The sequence below is a fragment of the Macaca thibetana genome, chromosome 3, assembly GCF_024542745.1.
Source record: "Macaca thibetana thibetana isolate TM-01 chromosome 3, ASM2454274v1, whole genome shotgun sequence".
NCBI classification, from domain to species: domain Eukaryota; kingdom Metazoa; phylum Chordata; class Mammalia; order Primates; family Cercopithecidae; genus Macaca; species Macaca thibetana.
In genome coordinates, this window is record NC_065580.1 from 99,559,138 (window position 1) to 99,578,978 (window position 19,841).

General features: G+C 40.6%; 1 protein-coding gene across 7 annotated transcripts in view; it reads right to left on the reverse strand.

The window, feature by feature from the left end:
* CPVL (carboxypeptidase vitellogenic like) overlaps positions 1 to 19,841 on the reverse strand; it is a 205,656-nt gene that overhangs the window by 76,791 nt on the left and 109,024 nt on the right. For all 7 annotated transcript variants that reach the window (XM_050783202.1, XM_050783200.1, XM_050783205.1 and 4 more), the window contains 3 exons: positions 19,092 to 19,158; positions 4,871 to 4,993; positions 4,347 to 4,478 (listed from right to left, as the gene is read on the reverse strand). In XM_050783202.1, the coding sequence (XP_050639159.1) occupies positions 4,347 to 4,478; positions 4,871 to 4,993; positions 19,092 to 19,158 (322 nt within the window). The remainder of the gene's footprint in view (positions 1 to 4,346; positions 4,479 to 4,870; positions 4,994 to 19,091; positions 19,159 to 19,841) is intronic.

Here is a 19,841-nt window from a genome sequence, read left to right on the forward strand (position 1 = left end):
ACATTAGCGGAAGAGAGCTAGGACAGGAGGTGGTAGTTGGAGAAAGATGTTTGAATGTGTGATTGTGGATCAGCTGCCAGCTTTTTAGGGTATGAGAATCAGCAGCTAAGATGAAGAGGAGAACATGATCATTGAAAAACAGAAGGCTGAGGCACCAAGGACCACATCCTAAAAGGATCATCAATGTGGATCCTGCAGTTACCAGGAATTATGACAAGAATAATGCTGGAGAGAGCGACAGGGAGGAAGGAGCTCAGCTATTCAAATGAGAGAGAGTAACCAGGGGTTGGTAGACAGACACAATTGGAAGTGGTCAGAGGCCCTGTCTGAGGACAGGAGAGTCAAAGCTCAATGCTTTAGGAGGAGGCAGGGAACATGATCTGAAAGTCACATGATAAGCAAGGAAGACACCTACTCCACCTATGAACCAAGAGATACAGAGAAACTAAGAGAGAGAACAGCCCCCACTCAAGAGGACCACAAGGACTGCAGCATCATCAGGGGAGAGCCAGGTTTCCGGCAAAGCAAGAGGCTGAAGACATGGAGGGGGGTTGTTGATGATAATATTACATTGTAAGGAGTTCTTATGAAAGGATTCTAAGAAATGAAGTCAGCACATCTTAAAAACAATCTATCAAGTACAAAGTTAGGTCTCTTATCAGATATGGTATTATTATTCTAATTTTATGGGTGAGAAAACTGAGACACATGAGTTTAAGCAACTTGCCGAGGATACCCCACTAATAACGTCAGAGGTGAGATGATCAGGCCACAACTCCTGAGCCTGTACACTCAACCACGCACTCACTGGCTCCCAGGAGTCAGCCTGCAATGCTTCCTACTTGCCAATTCCTTCTGGCCATGTTTCAATGTTTGAGAAATAGTCTCATTATTGTATTCATATTCTCTTTTTTTTGAGACAGAGTCTCGCACTGTCACCCAGGCTGGCGTGCAGTGGTGAGATCTCAGCTCACTGCAACTTCTGCCTTCCACATTCTAGCAATTCTCCTTCCTCAGCCTCCCGAGTACCTGCGACTACACGCGCCTGCCACCATGCCCGGCTAATTTTTTTTTTTTTGTATTTTTAGTAGAGACGGGGTTTCACCATGTTGGTCAGGCTGGTCTTGAACTCCTGACCTTGTGATCCACCCGCCTCGGCCTCCCAAAGTGCTGGGATTGCAGATATAAGCCACCGTGCCTGGCCTGTATTCATATTCTTTTTCAAACGTGAAAGGACTTATTCAAGTTCCTATTGCCATGGGGAGAGAGGCCAAGAATGAAAAGGGTTATCGCCGTAGAAGGCGGTGTGGGTGGAGGTGGTAGTAAGTATTCTCTACCAATGCTACCATTGCTCAGGGCCCCACATCTGGTTGTGCAGCTCCATGGCGATGCCTGTGGCTAAGGGGTGCGAAGGGACAGGGAACCAGCCAAAGTTCTGCTTGCTGAGCTGGACAGCCTGGTTCAGGGCTGCATCTGGAGAAGTGGCCACCTCTTATCCTCACACAATGGAGGCGTCTGCTTGCCCAGTCCTGAACCCACAGGACTGCATCACCACAGAGGAGCTTTTTCTAATCTGTTCACCCAGAGGGGGCACCATAGGCCAGGGTCATTCTGAATGCACACATCATTTCTGAAATTCATTGTTAGAAATAATCTTCAACACCAATGGGAAAATAAAATATAAAGTCAACCTTGAAGAATAACTTTGCTTTTAGAAAGAGTTAAAAGTCATTTGTTGGCTGGTCGCAGTGGCTCACAGCTATAATTCCAGCACTTTGGAAGACCGAGGTGGGCAGATCACTTGAGGTCAGGAGTTTGAGACCAGCCCAGCCAACAAGGTGAAACCCCATCTCTACTAAAAATAAGAAAAATTAGCCGTTCGTGGTGGTGAGTGCCTGTCATCCCAGCTACTCGGGAGGCTGAGGCAGGAGAATCGCTTGAACCCAGGAGGTGGAGCTGCAGTGAGCAGAGATCTTGCCACTGCACCCCAACCTGGGCAAGAGAGCGAGACTGCATCTCAAAAAAAAAAAAAAAAAAAGTCAGTTGTTGTCAAAAAATAACATGGGTGGTTAGGACCTGTGAAGTTAAGAACTTTGTGATTCAGAAAATCATCATGGAAAAGGAGGTAATACTGGACAGCGGATCAGCCATTTTATATCTTGCAGAATATCTAAGACACCCCAGGATTTTTATAGAATGCCTGCAAATTACCATAGGAGAAATACTGTGGTGGAAATGCGGGGAACAATTCCAGTCCTCAGCCTGCCACAATCCATTTGTGTATCCTTTGGCAATTCATTGCTATCCTCTGAGGCTCGGCATCCTCTCCCCTCACCAGTAAGTGTGTGTGTGTGTTTGTGTGTGTATGTGTGTGTGTCTGTGTGTGTGTGTCTGTGTGTGTCTGTGTGTGCATGTAAATGCATAGGGACAACAGATGACCTATCTCTAGAGTACTCTCCAGCTCTGAGTTACTACTCTTTGATTAATTAAATCATTTTAAAGGATCAGAGCATTAAACAGGCTTTATCATTTTAGGCTTGAGATTCTGACATTTATATTCCCTTGGGTTTCAGGATTTGTTGGAGTCTTCCTTTGCAGTCATTGGAACACATTTCAACTACAAATTGTTTACTGTCCTAAGTATCATTTTATCTATTTTCCTTGAAAAAGCAAAGGTCTTGTTTTAATTCATCACTCAAGATGTGGGACCAATGGTCAAAAAGACATTCCAAGCCTTCAAAGGTTTTGCCTGCTTGGGGTTCTGGTTTCTGATGTATCCGGTTTGGGATAGATTCTAACCTCATGGGTCACGTTCTCATTATCTCTGAATACACAACATACCTGAACTTTTCTACAGCTTCACTAATCCTGTAGGTGTTTAGCCTGCTACATTATGTACCAGTCATCTTTCTGCTTTTTTTTCTCAATATGAGCCTCTCAAATGCTCTTGCTCTTGATATTGCTTTATCCCTGTGTGCTTCTTTAAAAACATATCAAATGTTTCATTTGCAAATTGGTCTCATGCCACATAAAATTTGATATTAATTCTAAATACTGAAATTTCACTCCTTTGTCCCCTCTCTGACTACCACAGCAGAAAGTCTTGAAAATAATATCATTGCAAGTGGAAGCATGATCCTACATGTCCCCCAGGAGATCCCTCTTCCTTTGTGTTTACAATTACACAAGAAATTCTGAATCCACACTTTGCAGCCACATTTAGTGTCCTGACTCAGAGAAAGGAGAGCCTGGTGGAGCTCTGTAGGATGGCTCAGGACTCCCTTTGCTCCAACCATTTGCACAGCTAGCTGCTATCAGAATTCACAGCAAGGGTGGCCACTGCCTTGGTAGATTTCTGATAGTGTCCCGATACCCTACTTGTAAAATGAAAAATAACTTTGTGTTATCCTCCACCTTCTCTCCAAGGTTGCATGTCTCCTATTTTGATCTGAACTGGCTGATCTGCAGTGCTCTTAAGACTTAATATCAGATTTCTGCTTTAATAACAATAACAACATTAGATATACTGTTACAGAATGTGTCTAATAACAAACAAATTAAAGCTCTCAAAATTCAGACCTTGCCTCATTTACTACTGTGTCAAACACGATGGCTCTATAGTAAATGTGGCAAAAAGCCTCTCAGGGAGATTGTTTACACATAGCTCTGTCTGCATTGTCCAAAAAAAAAAAAAAAAAAACAAAAACTTCCTGTATCCTAATATTTAGTATATTCTTACACTTTAAATAACCGAGAAAGAAAAGAGTGAAGAACATAATTATTTATTCTCAAGTTTAATTTTAGGTGAGCAGTGTAAGGATATGCACAAATACCAATGCCCCTTTGTAAGAGTTTCAAATTACTACACTTTATGATCTTTGTTCCCGACACGTGTGTCACATGTCATTTGTTACACACTGTGGTCATTTCTCCCAGCTGAAACCCTGTTTGTGGATATAAAACTCTTCTACATGGTTTAGAGCAGATGGTGAAGCATATGCCTCTACTTCCTGGGTTGCCTTTCTTCTGATTTCCATATGATAGGGTCTGCCTTGAGGGCCTCCACAGTATTTAAAGAAATCAAAACAGTTAATGAAAGACACAGTTAGATAAACACTCCAAGATGATCTCAGGCTTAAAATATAGCCAAAGTAAATTCAAAGGAACACAGACAGTCCTTTTCTTTATTATAAGGCCACTCAACTCGCCTCCCGATCTCGAATGGAATAACAGAGATATACCTTCTTAACAAAAAAATGCCTGAGCACCAAGGTGTTCCTACTGACCCGCCCCCTCCCCAGATGGTTTTAATTGCTCAAGGGCAGCACAAGGCCCCTAGAACTCACTTCAAAGGCCTGAAACCAGTTCTGCTTCCTGATGTGTTCTATGCATTCGTGGCACTGCTTCTGGAAGTACTTTTTCTGCTTCTCATCCAACAAGCCAATTTGGTACAGGAATGCTGCATAGCCCCCTATAATCTGAGGACAAAAAAGACACACATCAATGCCACAAAGGGAGAAAAAGAGACCTTAAGGAAGCCCATTTGCTTGGTGAAATAATCCTTTGTAATTGTTAATCTTGTGCTGGTTAGCCAAGTAGGATAATTACATGCACACACATATACACCCCACAACACACACAACAGAACACAACACAATACACACACATGTATATTTGCACTGACAGCCAATGTAAGCTGACACAGTACATCGATACGTTGAAACATTTGGTAAAAATTAAGAGATTTAAGTCATAAAGTCAACCGGTATTTCCCTTATCAAGTTAGACCTCTAAAAGGAGCCTTCCATCTGATAAAAAGGCTTTTAATCTGCCTAAGAGACAAAATAGAAAGTCAAAAGGAGACACCTACTGATTCAGGATCAGAATATCCATCTCCAATAGCAATTCCTTTCAGGTTGATCTTCTCCTCCTTCACCGGGTTGAGGGAATGGATGAGGTGTGCAATGGCTGGCACATATTTCCCTGCGTAAGACTGAGAAGGACAGATGTTGAAATGGCCAATCACAAATGGATGCTAGTAAAATTAAATGTACTTAAGTTAATTAAAATCACAATGAAGGAGCAATCTTTCCACATGAGGTATACTGTTTCCTAACCCCGCATTATAGATTCCATAATAGCAAAAACCTCTGTCTTCCAATTCTTTTGTCGTCTCAAATAGCACCACATGACATGCACAGGTTCGATGCTCAAAAAATCACAAGTGAACATGTAATAAGTGAACATTCTAATTTCCTTCCAAAATAAAATAACTTGGGAGAACACAATTCTGCCATGTGTTAGGCGTCTCTTACCAGAAAGCTCTATTCAAAGATTAGAGGGGAAAAAAATCTCAAGTTCAAAATTAAGATTTCAAAATCTGATAATGCTGCAAATTTTGAAATCAACATGTACTAATGGAATACACGTTCCATTAGTAGAAAGGAAAATAATATTTACTGCCACTAAAATTTTCACTTAAACTCATCTCTATTTCCAACCTTTTCTAGCACAAGGTCCTTTTTCAAGGTCAAAATATTTTGTAGATATCCTTCCCCCAACAAACGTGATAATAGTTCTACTTTTAGACTGTGCTGGAAGAGCTACTATTGACTCAGCAATATTTTTCAAATAATTTTGCATTTTGCATTCTTTCCATCAAAAGTTGCCTTCTTGATATCTCCACTTGTATGTCTAATATTAAACTGCAGACGTTCAAAATAAAGCTCCCAATCCCCAACCCTGAGGCAGCCTCCCTTTCAATTCATGTTAATTCTGTTTTTCTGGTGCTCAGGCCAACAATCTTGGTGCCATTCTTTATATCTCTCTTTCTCTCATATTCCACAAAAGTCAATCAGCCAAGCTTGTCAGCTCTACCTATTCTATCAAAATCTGTCCAGAGTCCAATGTCTTCCACAACCCCTTCTCCATCACATCATCTCTGGCCTGGATGACTGCAGTAGCCTCCTCATTGGCCTCCTTCTTTTGCCCTTATCCTTTAATGACTTCCCATCTTCCCAAAAGCAAAGGCATAAGGGCTAGCATGATCTGCTCCATTCTCTACCCTCAACCCCTGCTACCCTCTTGCTCATTCCTCTCCAGCCCACTGGGTTCCACGCTATTCCTTGCACATACCAGGCACATGCCTGCCAGGCCTTTGGACTAGCTGTTCCCTCCACCTGGAATGCTCTTCTCACAGGCATCCATATATATGGCAAATTCTCTCAATTTCCTATATTTTTTCTTTCCTATTTCCTTAATACTTATTCTCCAACAAACTTTTACTTACTTATCTCATATACTGTTATGCTCCTACCCATACTAGAATATAAGATCCGTGAATACAGGGACATTTGTCCGTTTTGTTTACTTGAGTCCACTATGACTGATGCGTGTATTTGTTAGTGCTCAATAAATAGTTGTTGAATGAATGAATCTTAAAATGAATCCACAGACACCTGAAAAAGAGCAATGCATCTATGTTCAAAACAGACTAGAGACACTATGTGGATACCTGTGAGTTCACAGAATCTCCAAGACTCTCCAGGGGGTCTGTAAGTTCAAAGGCTGGGAACCCCTGAAAGCTCTTATTTTATCCATACCATAATCATATGCTGAAGATATCATTACTCCCATTTCCAGATGAGGACACTGAGGCTCAGAGAGGTTAAGTCGTAGAGCCAGAATTATACCTGAGCTGACTGACTCCAAAACCTAAACTCCTTCCAAGCAATGATAAAAGAAAGCCATTAATGTAATTTATCCAAGATCTCCTCATTGATGCAGCTCTCTTGTGCAATAATAATTATTTAGACAAAGTATTGAATCAAAGCAATTTATCCATTCATACTTGCAAGTATATTTTAGCTTCCTTGTGTAATATAAAGATATGTCCATATGTCTGAAATTTGGTTTGTTGTCTAACTGTGCTACATTCTCTTGTTAGTGACAATAAGTGAACATTTATCAAATAAAATTTCTGTAAAATGACAAAAAAGCATATTTCCCTGAGTAAGCATTTTACTAGTAAAAATGTATTGTTATATAGTCTTTATTCAATGATAGTTTATTGGGCAATTCTTCTGTCAAAGGCATTGACATGGTATGCCTCTGTGTCCTCAACCAAATCTCATCTCCAATTGTAATCCCTACGTGTTGAGGAAGGGATCTGGTGTGAGGTGACTGGATCACTGGGCCAGTTTCCCCCATGCTGTTCTCATGATAGTGAGGGAGTTCTCACGAGAGCTGATGGTTTTAAAAGAGCCAGTTTCCCCTGCGCATGCTCTCTCTCTCTCGTAGTATCTTTACAGCAGTGTGAAAACGAACTAATACAGGCATTATACTAGATACTTGAGGAGACACAAAAATGAATAAAGCACAAAATTTGCCCTCATAAAGGTCACAATTGCTTTCAAAACTATATTATGGAAACCATGACTGACACATGATAGAGCAAAGTTTACCATTTCTTAGATTATGATTTCCATAATGTATACATTGCCTAGCACAAAGTAGGTAAATAAAAACATACTTGATACATGAATGACTTATCTGGCATTACTTCTAAATACTTTTTCCCTATCAGAAATTGGTACAAATGCTAAAAAGTTTATCTTCCAGTGATATTATCACTCCAATTTTCTTGTTATAAGACCTGGTAATAAAACATCTCTCTTGACACTTTCTGACATGGAAGGGCATGTACTTTAAGTTGCTGTGTAGGTAGTCATGAGAAACGTAGGCTGAAACATCTGCATTTTTATGGCACCTTCCCCCAGTGACCATCATCTGTATCTGGGTATCTGGGATACATCCAGACAGGGAATTAAGAAGGAACACCCACTCAGTTTTTGAGCATTACTATGAGCCAGGCTACCTCACCTACTTCAAGCCAATTTAAGATGAACATTATTTTCCAACATTTTACAGTGATGAAAACAAGGGCCCATGCATTTCATTCACATGCCTGGCTGGAATTCTACCCTGGCTTGGCTGTCTCCGCAGCTCCCCTTTGTCATATATAATTGCATTTCAGTCAATGAAATCTTTTCTATTGAGAAGATACTCTTTTAAAAAAAAAAAGCCACCATTATTATTATCATCATTATTATTTTTTTAGACGGAGTCTCGCTCTGTTGCCCAGGCTGGACAGTCAATGGTCCTGGAATACACCATGGGTCTGAGGTCCCCTAAGGTGGGACTACATCTTGGGTTTATCTACTCCAGGCTTGCTAAGCTGATCATTTATGAAAAACAAAACAGTGAGATGAGTAGTACTATAACCATATCCAAAATGAAATTCTTCAATATTCAGTCCACATCTGCCAACCTCGCAGTTTTTTTTTTCTAACTTTCTAATGACTATCACACACTTCCTTGCTTTGTGTCAGTGTGACAAATCCGTCATTGCCTTTTTCATTAATCATTCCATTGGTTGAGTGACTCAGGCTGTCACAGAAAAGAAAATTATAGAATTATTTTTATGGAAAACAGACACTGAAACATTGTAATAAAATTTCAATTATTTTCACTCTCCTTGTTGAGAGAGGTTTTTTTTGTTTTTTGGTTTTTTTGGCAAGATCAGATTCATTTATTCTTTTTGAATCATTTATTTCTCAATTTAATGATTCTCTGACCGCCATTAAGTACTTCAAAAGACAACCAGGTAATAAATCAAGTATGTTTTATTTTACCTCATTTGCCTTTTCCTGTATATATTTTATAGAACCCCATATTTCGGGGGAAGAATTTAGGTGTGACTGCCTTATGGATTAGAAATCAACTATATGGTCCCTTAGGCTTATAACAGTGATTCTGTAATTTTATGAACTATTGCTTCTTTTGTTCTGAGTTCTAATGAAAACAGCAACAACAACCAGAACTCTTGGTCCCGTGGCTTCTCTGACCTCCCCATGGTGTTCACCAGTGTGGGCAGCAGCTGGTCAATGAAGCCCCTGAAGTCTGTGAATTAACACGAACCTTCTAACATGGGATCAGACGCTGGCCTCATAAAAGCTCAAAGCAATACCAAAGCCATTGTAAAAAGAAAGAGGAAAAGTGTGGCCAGAAACTATCTGAACACATATTATTTTAGAATTTGGCAGGGACCTTCAAATGAGAAACTCAGCCAGATAAACATAACACATCGAACAGAATTCAAACTAGGTTAGCTCTCAACACATCAGAATTTTAGGATGTCCTTATTATTCCTTTCTAATTATTAAAGGAGCTTCAAGCTGCAATTTCCAGCACTGCTCTTACTTGGTTAATTTTTCCCATGGTGACCATATTTCGAGCTGACCTCCAACAAGAAGGACCAGAGGTATTAGGGTGTGTTTGTACATGCTTGTATTTGCTGGAGCTTAAAGAGGCAATAAACTTCCAATTTTCCTCCTACATCAGAAGGATCTCAGAATTCAGCTCTCAGTCTTTTATTTCTCCCAGGAGAGAAAAAGGCCTCAACATCATAGTTGAATAGTAGTTTTGAATCTTGGTCTGCGATTTTTTTTTCCAGCCTGATGGAAATCCCGTGAGGAGTACATTGTACTTGTAAAAACAGAGAGAATGCAATGTTTGGTTAATTATCCAGATGTGTAAAAACACAATGAAATTGGATGTAGAGAAAACCTGTAATTGTGTCTTTTGCCTGAATCTCTCTTTTCTTATATGTTTCAACAACATACAGAGCCTACTTACTGTAACCTGCCATTTGGTTACACTCAAGGAAGGGAACAAGATTTCATAGCTAAAGTCCAGCTTCAATCAGCTCCTCCAGAGGAAAACAAACAGTGTCAGAGAATAATATTAAAATGGAAACAATGTCCTCTTACAGAAATTTCACATATGGTAGCAGTTACTATTGTTTAAGCTACTCTCATTTGACTACATTTCTCTGAAGTTTAGTAGGAAAAAAATAGATACACTTATACAGTCATTCTCTGCCTTGCTTCTAGGTACACATTTCATGGCAAAAAAATTCACAACTTTGTCAGTGATAATGAGCAACGGCTTTTGAAATGAGACACAGCTAAACCTGGACACAAAGTTTCACCATCCGCAGGCCTTAGTTCCTATCCTTTGCCTGGCAGGTGCAAAGAGGGAGTTGTCAACTTCAGCAATGGTACACTGAGGACCCTGAGGGTCATTCTAAGCTCCTTGCCCTGCTTGAACCCCACTTTCCCCAGCTACACAGGAGAAAAAAAAAATCCTTTGAAGAATTCACTACTGGGCTGGTGAGAGCTCCTCTGTATCCCCAGAAGGAATCAAGGCGCACTGCCCTTCTGGAATCAGTCATATCATTCCCTTGTTCTCCAGCTCATCCCAGGCACAGACTACGATAGAGCTGCCACCCATTTATGGGAGAAGACCAGAGGGAACAAGACAGCTTCAATGCCTCAAAGAGAACTTTATACACACATTGAACACCCCAGGAAAGCCACAAAATCTGGTGAAAACCTCGGTGTAATGGGTACCATGTAGCAGCCAATAGGGCAAGATTAGGCTAGGGTGACCTACTTTGGCTTCATCTAGCCTAGGGTAGAATCTTACTTCCTTCAGTACCATTATTTTATCTGAAGAGAGAAGTGTGGCCTTAAAATGGTCAGTTTAGAAAATTAATGAATGAGGAAAGCTGGAATTTCAGTGTTGTGGTAATCTCTATAACTTCCTAGACATTTCTAGACCATGCGTCATCTAATTTCAAGACCACATTGCTGCAATTAAAAAAAAAAAAAAAAAGCCTTCCAACAAGAATATGACTTTATCAAAGCATCTATTTCTTTTGGAATATGGGCTTAAAAAGAAACGTGCAAAATCTACAGGCATAGACTTATAGCAAAAACATTTCGATCTATAGCCAATTTTTAGTCACATAAACTTATGCAAAAATACATGCTGCCTCCCAAATGATATATTCTTATTTTCTATTGAGAAGATACTGCTTAAAAAAAAAGGCATCATTGACAGGCATAGGTGAACAAGATGCATCCTTTTCCCACCTACTCTGAGTTCAGTGGCAATTTGGAGAAATCCAGCATGAAGCCAGGTGACTCAATGAGATGAATAAACCCTTTTGTTTAAAATGGAGACTACAGTTAATTTGACTTTTAAATAAAGAGTCCGAACACACCGGGCCACAGTCAACAAACTGAATCTTTGTTTGCTCACTGTAGATACAATTCAGAAGGATGAAGCTGCATAACAGATGTAACTTAGCATTTCTCATTTCCAACCTAAACATCTCATCTAATCAAGTACTATTTAGGTCTCTATGCTGCCTGCTCCAGCATGGTAATTCATTCCTGACAAAGCTTATAATGACTTCTGATTTACGCATATTCTTTTCCATGCAACCCTCAGTATATATGTATTGACTTGATTTGGATATGCTGTACAAAAGCCAGAGATCAAACTTGCAAACATTTCCATATGCCCCTATTCAGTTCTTTGGTTACAGCTTAAACCTTGATTTTTATAATATTAAACTCATTAAATAGTCACAAATCCATTTTCAATTCTAAAAGAAAATATTGGCAAGTGCAGATGAACATAACTGAAAATAGAGATTTGTCATAGGTTCAAGAGTTAAAACAGCTTGAATGTTATCTAATAAAATTCAGCAAGTTCCAAGCCTTGAGAAATAATTGCATTCCAAAGACTTCAAGTCCTTATATCACTTGAAACTTCCACTTACTCTACAAAACTTAATGATCAAAGCCAAGTCTTTATGATTAAAACAGTCTTGGCCAGAAAGACATTCAAGAAGCTAGGGAACTTCTTTTCTGTTTGTGTAAGGTTGATAACCTTAGAGTTTCAGCATTAAATATGGAAGGGGACGTTTGGCTCCCTTCTACACAAACAGAATCTGAAGCAGGTCCTGGAGACAGTGCAAGTTCAAGGTGAGAGCACCCAGCTTGGTGAACAAGCATTTTGGTGAACAAGGCTGCACCACTAGCTCACTTCTTCCCCACCATCTTCAGGCTCTGGAGTCTGACTGCTTAGGTTCCAATGCTGGCTCCTCCACTTTCTGGCTGGGTGACCTTGGTAAGGCATACCTAACCTCACTAAGCCTCAGTCACCTCACCTGTAAAATGGGAAGAATAATCATAGCACCTATTTTTTAAGGCAGCTGTTAGGATTAAATGAGGTAATGCATAAAACAGTGCTTAGCATGATGTCTACCATACAGTCCATTCTTAATAAATGTTCTCTAGTAAAATCTACAGATAAAATACGTGAACTAGATGTTCTTGAAGGATCCCTTCTAGCCATTAAATTTAATGATCCCAAGCCCGGGCTAATAGGATGATGGTACAGGCTTACACAGAATGCTAATAATCATAGGCCTACTTCTAGAATCGCTCTCCCACCCCACCTTGGTTGCCAACCCCACTGCATGTCACTGCTTGAAATTACCCTATTACAAATATCTATCCATCAGGTAGGCTCTCTCTTTACTCAAATGCAAACATGTTGAGAGTCCACCATATTGGGTTTAATTTATCAGATCCTTTCTATGGAACAATGAGCTGATAACAAGTCAGAATGGGGAGAGAAACAGAACAATCATGATAGGGATGGAAGAAGCATGGAGAAATAGAAGTTTGTACACAACACACTGAGGAGACGAAGGCTGAGGTGGGAGGATGGCCCTGGAAAACAAGGGAGGCCAAAGGAGAGTCCCGAGGGCCCGGGACATAGTGCAGGAAGAGAAGGGCAATGAAACGGAGGCGAGAAGAGCAGAAAAGATCATTACTGGGTACTGAGCTTAATACCTGGGTGATGTAATAATAGGTACAACAAATCTCTGTGACACGTTTGTCTATGTAACAAACGTTCACATGTACCCCCAAACCTAAAATAAAAATTTTTAAAAAAGAAAGGGGCTGGTTGCAGTGGTTTACACCTGTAATCTCAGCACTTTGGGAGACTGAGGTGGGCAGATCACCAGGTCAGGAGTTCAAGGCCAGCCTGGCCAACATAGTGAAACCCCGTCTCTACCAAAAATACAAAAATTAGGCGGGCATGGTGGCACGTGCCTGTAATCCCAGCTACTTGGGAGGCTGAGGCAGGAGAATCACTTGAAGCTGGGAACTGGAGGCTGCAGTGAGCCGAGATCGTGATGCTGCACTCCAGCTTAGGCAACAGAATGACACTTCGTCTCAAAAAAAAAAAAAAAAAAAAAAAAAAAAAAAAGTCGGGGTGGGGGAGGTGAAAAGATGCAAGAAAGAAATATCAGTATTTTTATTTTATCTAAAGGCAGCCTTGCATGAACTTCATTCTATAATCATCATTATGCACTGTGCTTAGTATCGAATAAAACAAACGAACATGGCTCTCGCATACTGGGAGCTTGCCATCTAACCCAATGGGCCATTATGACTTCAGTAAAGGTCGTCAGACACTGTACTTCCAACAGGGACTTCACCCATGCAGATGCTCCCTAATTCATTTTTAAATAGCTTCAAAGTTTTGTCTCTATTGGGTCCTCAAATAAATTATGGTTGCAAAACTGTTTATAAAGAGAGTCTGCCCTTTTCTGCTGATGGAGAAGAGATGTCCCGTTTTAACCACAGGCCCTGCTAGTTTGGAAGCATTCCCATCCATTGCCACAACCTCCCACATGCACTGACTCTTCCCCTTGAGCGGCACATAAAGACACAGGCTCAGAGAACAATGGGCGGTCCCCCTGATCGTCACCTGCCTGCCTTCCAGTGAGGGCTGTTTTGCTTTAACTTCTACCTGGGCTCACGTACAATTGAGAGGATGCTAAATGTGTCTGTGCCTCAAGAACAAGGGCAATCTCACTAATAGTTACTGGCTCAGAAAGGATAACACTTATAAAGAAAGTTAATTATGGGAATTAAATGCAGCTTGTTTCTCTTTTTGAAGTATGTTTTTTTTCATGTCTTGAGGAGGGTGATTTACAGACACATTTGTCTCTTTTTAGGGAAAATTAATTCCAGTTGGTGTTCTGGGCAGAAATGAAGAGAAGGAAGAAGACAAAGCAGCTTCTCCTCTCTCCTTTGCGCTGAGGGCAGGCCCACGCCACTTTCTCTGGTGTAGCCACACCATCGTCCGCATGGCGAGGCAGGAGCCTGGGGTGGGTCCTGACACATTTTGCCGCTGCCCATATAAAAAACAAGCACAACTTCTAATGTCAACTGCTAAGGTCCATTTTTTTTAGACAAAGTAACTATTGCTTTTAAAAATGATTTCAAAATCATAGACATAGAGTAGAGGGGACAATGCCATATCCCACCAATGAGTTAGCGGAGCTTCTATTAACACTTCAGCTCTTGTCTACAGGCATTAGGCTGTGTGCTTGGGAGTCATAATATATTAACCCAGCTTTTCAATATGAATGGTAATAGTAGTCATCACGTGTTGGGTACTCACCACAGTCACTAGGCTAATATCTGAGGAGGATTATCTAATTAAATACTCAAAACAACCCTATGCAGTAGGTACTATTATTATTTCCAGACTCCTTTACATCAAATCAAGGTTCTGAACAGCTGCTCCAGACCCCTTGAGCATCAGGTTCCTCTCATTCATAGCACACAAACGTGAGATATTTAGGTCTGGTGCATTTACACTGAAAAGCAGAAAACCATTCTGAATTTGTGCATTTATTTTTTGAAGATGGCTCTACAAACTGAGCAGCACTATTCCACTTTCCTAAGAGTGTGAGAAAATGAAGAGTTTAGAAGAGAAAGGAATTTTCTTTCTTGAAAAATCTAGAAGAATTTTTTTTTTTTTTGGTGGTGGCAGCAGCGAGAGGGAAAATGGGTAGGTACTACGTTAAAACTGCAATTACACACAGATGCTTAAAGAGTAAGTCTAAATAACTGCATTTGAACTTCTAGTAAAGCAAAATATCCCTGTAAGTGATCTAACTGAACAACTCCTCTGATTGTTAGATGAAAAGCAGAGGACCAGGGAGGCTGAAAGACTTTCCTGAAATCATCCAGGGAGAAGCAAAGCCAGCCCTGAGTCCCAGGGCTCCTAATGATTAATCCAGAATGCCTTCCACTTCTCTTTTCTGCCACATGGCCTTAAAACAGAAGACAACCCAGATGGGACCAACGAGGCTGGAGAAACACAGCATTCTAATATTCACGACAAACCATCAAGGCATCATTATTTAGTGTTTTTTTCTTCTAGAAAGAGCAGTGCCCCCAGACTGAACGTATCCCATGTAGTTCAGGGAAGAACTGACAACGGCATCTCTACCTCACATCTTCCTTCATCACTCAGAAGGCACAGGTTTCCCTAAAAGTATTCATCCTGGCGGCAAGGAAGGTAAAAAGAAAACTGTCCTCTTCTACACACATTAGGAAATTATAGGCATAAAACCACAAGGCAGATGTGAAATAACCAAGTCAAATTTTTCATCTGGGATTTGGCAGCTTTACCAAACATCATGGTTTGTATCAACATCAGCATCATGGTTAACGACATCACCACATTATTTGCAAGACAAGGCATTACACACGAAGTAGATCACTCTTCTGTAGGAGGTGGAGAATGGGCATTTTCCAAATATTTTGCCAAATAATGGGGAGTGTCACTTCCTATTTGCTTTCCTAACCTGGCTCTGAAATTGGTTAAAAGACAAGGAACAGCCAGAAATTACCAGGAGAGGTTCTAACTCATCCTGACTGCATAACTGGCTTAAAAAACCTAAAGTGTAGTATGCCAAACAGTCAGAATATCCCTTCCAAATAGCTTATAAAGAGAAAAAAGAGAGAAGAAGTTGCTAGCTCCAGTTACTTGCCATTCCCTTGGAAAAGCTCAGACCATTTTCCTCTTTCCCTCCCTGAAAGTGTACATCGCAGACATGCTTGCCAGCATCTTTACAGCCCTTCCTCTGGCATCATCACTTGGATCTTCCTCTGGAGACCACTCATCTCCTACTCTCAGGCCTTATGGTTCAGAGTATGAGGGCCCCCATCCCAGTCCCTACCCTTCCAGGGTGTGGAGTGGGCCTCAGGCACCATTCTGGCCAATCTGTATATTCCAACCACCTGGGTCCAGTTGGTGGCTCTAGGATAGGCATGAGATCCAAGTGGATCATCTGAGATTCAGGAATCTGGAGGGCAGGAATTATTGGGAAAGGGAAGTTGAATGGATACGCTATACCTGCCCTGCGATGGATGGAGAAGCGGGAGTGCCACATGAAAAGAACTTGCCTAAGAATGAAACCAGAAAAGTACAAAGCAAAGTACATAGATCAGGAGAGAATGACAGGCAGAATCCTGATGACAAAGTATGGGCAACCAGATCCAGCCACACCTGACGTTAAATCAATCAATGCCCTGTTTCACTAAAGCTGCTTTAAATAGGGTTTCTGTCACTTGCAACCAAAAGAGCCTTAACTAACACACCCTTATTTATCCTTCAAAACTTGGTTTCATTGCCATCTCCTCTGCTTGGCCTTTCCTGAGGATCCCATTCTGAGGTAGCTATTGGTACCTTTCCTGTGGCTATTAGTCTTTACAGTTACTTCTCTAATTTTTTTTCTTAACTTTTTTTTCTTTTTTCAAGATTTGTGGATCAGAGATAATATTTCTCTAATTGTGCCTTTCATCTGTATTGTAATTATTAGACCTTCAGATTTAGGGCAGAGTCAACGTCTGATAAATCACTGAATTCCTAATATTTGTCCAGTGCCTCAAACATAGCAGATACTCAATATATCTGTGCTCAGTTGAATTCGATTCTAAATGTTCTTTCAGTGAACACTGGACCCTCAATGGTTTCCCATTACTCTTAGCATAAAGTCCAAACTCTTTGCCATAGGCAGCCGGGCCCTGCAGGATCCACTGGCTTCTTTCTGCTCAGTTCCCACCACGGCAGCTCTGTGCTTTTCCTTGAACCTGCCAAGCCTGTCCCCACTGGAGAGTCTTTGCATTCATTGTTTCTTCTGCCAGGAAAGCTCTTCTTACAGATACTGCAGAAATTACCCCCACCACATCATTCAGAGTTCTGCTCGTCATCTCCTTGTCAAAGAGCCTTGCCCAGACAATCTTACCCAAAATAGCACCTCCTTCACTCTCCGGCCCTTGCCCTACTGCATCTCTTTCATGATGCTTGTCACTGCCTGATGGTACAGTACCTAGCACATATTTTAGTTATCACTGTCTGCCTCTCTAGAATGTAGGGCAGGGATTGTTTTTTTGTAGTTTTTCAGTGTTATTCACCATTATATTCCTAGCACGTAGAACTGCACCTATGTTCTTAAATGATTGGCTGGTACCTATTTTTAAAATAATCTTAAAAAGGATGAAAAAAGCAAACCCTAAAATTGAAACCAACAATAGACAAATGAACGTAACTGTGTATTAAATTTTAACAGAATCACCCTTAAAAAGATAGAATTCTTTTAACTTTTAAACACAGTACTTTGATTGTAAGTGTGTAGTGAGATACAATTTAAGGATAAAAATAATTGCAGCAAAAATATTGAAAGCAATTTTGATGTTTCTTGTTGGTAATGGTACTCATGTAGTAATTCTGAAACCATTTTGGGCATATTGTAGAAGCAAGCAAAAGAGGAAACACACTGATGTCATTAGGAACCACAGCCCTCAATGTGGGAGAAGGGGTAAACAAATACGGAACAGAGAAAAGAGAAGAGAACCTTGTGGTACGGAATCAGAAGTATGGGTATTAGTATGAAGTCATTTTGTTTCCTAGCTCTGCCCACAGACACATCCCAGCAGCAATGGGCCACTTAGTGCTTAGCACTTGCTTTTTAAATGCCATTCCCCATGAAAAAGAACCAGCATTCCATGAAGAACTGACTGATTCCAAGGCCAGGACAGGGAAAGTACAAGAAGTACAAGATGCTTCTGGAACATTCATTTGTGTCAAAAAGCAAGGACATGCTTGGAGGCTAATGGGGACCTGTAAAAAGGGCACAGGAGCCAGTTGAAGGGGTTTCCAGTGACCAAATTTAAAACAATGAAAGCATTTAAAACAAAACAAATTTTAACAGATCAAATAGAAATAACAGTCCATGAATCCACAGTACTATTTTTAAAAGTAAGTAATAAGAGGAAAAGGGAAAAATTTTCCCTATGGAAGAATGCCAGGTGATATCCACAGAAAGATACATTAGAAAACTCACCATTTTATCACCCCCAGTGTAATAACTGATTCAGACAGAGATCATCAATGGATGCTAAAACTACTGGATGGCATTTTTTGAGGGAACAGTGTTCAAATGGTCTTGAATTATTAATTAATTACAAACAGAAACAGGTGCCTTTACAATGGCAAGATCTGGCAGACACCACCTTGACAGAGGGATCCAGTATAGCATCAACAGTGGGACAAACTGACTTCATGTGCCTCCTGATGTGAGGCACCAGAAAGTACACACCATCTATGTAATATTCGTGCTCAAATGTTTTGACATAACCTAAGCACTGAGGAAAAAATCTGACAAATTCAGAATATGGGACATTCTACAAAGCACCTGGCCTGGACTCTTCAAATCATCACCATGAATGACGAGGACAACAAACAAGGTAGGTGACTGAGCCTACCTAGTGCACCCATGGTAATATGAGAGCATGCATTGAGTCCTGGGATTTAAAATATGTTATGAAAGGGCCAGATGCAGTGGCTCATGCCTGTAATCCCAGCACTTTGGGAGGCTGAGGCAGGCAGATCACGAGACCTGAATAGGAGTTGGAGACCAGCCTGGCCAACATGGTGAAACCCCATCTCTACTAAAAATACAAAAATTATCCAGGCATGGTAGCAGGTACCTGTAATCCCAGCTACTTAAGAGGCTGAGGCAGGAGAATGGCTTGAACCCGGGAGGCAGAGGTTGCAGTAAGCTGAGATCGCGCCACTGCACTCCAGCCCTGGGCAACAAGAGCGAAATTCCAAATCCAAAAAAAAAAAAAAGTTATGAAGGGTATTTTGATAATTGGGAGAATTTTGAATATAGGCTGAATCAATATTGATATGTATGTGTACATGTATATATGTATATAGATTTTAAACAAACTACACTCATAATATATGTCAGTTCTGGTGATGTCTGAAGCACACAAGGAAACGTGACTTCTACTTACCTCCCCAGTGACATAAAAGTCATTATCTTTATATTCGGGAAATATCTGGAAAAACTGAATTAGTGCACTGCAAAAAGAAGAACAAAAACAATACAAATTAATCAGAAAAATGATTCAGGAGCTCTTCATGCTAGGATATCAAATCTAACCCTTTGGCAATAGGTTTCACATTTGAAATAAGATACCACTCTGCTATGAGCTCCTGTAGGACATTTTATTTACACAATACGTGTGGGCTTACTATGATAATAAGAAGTTTGGACAAGTGGACATCAATACTATGGGCATGTTTCCAAATCACTGAGTTACCAGTTTGGATCATCTAACTGTTGAGGGCGCTTTGAGCAAATAATACAGGTTTCACATGTTACGTAGCAATTCTTGGAGGTAGTTCTGCAAACTTTATGATCCCATTAGCCCAGATTTGTGGTGAAGTGAGGGAAATCTTAGTTGCTTACCAACCCCCACTGTGGGGGACTCTGAACATTTCTGCTGGAGCTCCAAGAATGTCAGCATTTTAATAACCAAAGAACACAAAAACTGTAAGATGACTATAATTTAAAAGAAAAACAGCAAATGGCCACAGATATTGAAATAAATGTACAGTAGCCTCTGGGCTAAAAAAAAGAAAAACACATTTACTAAAGAATGCCAACAGCTGGCCAGGGGCGGTGGCTCACGCCTGTAATCCCAGCACTTTGGGAGGCTGAGGCGGGCAGATAACGAGGTCAGGAGTTCGAGACCAGCCTA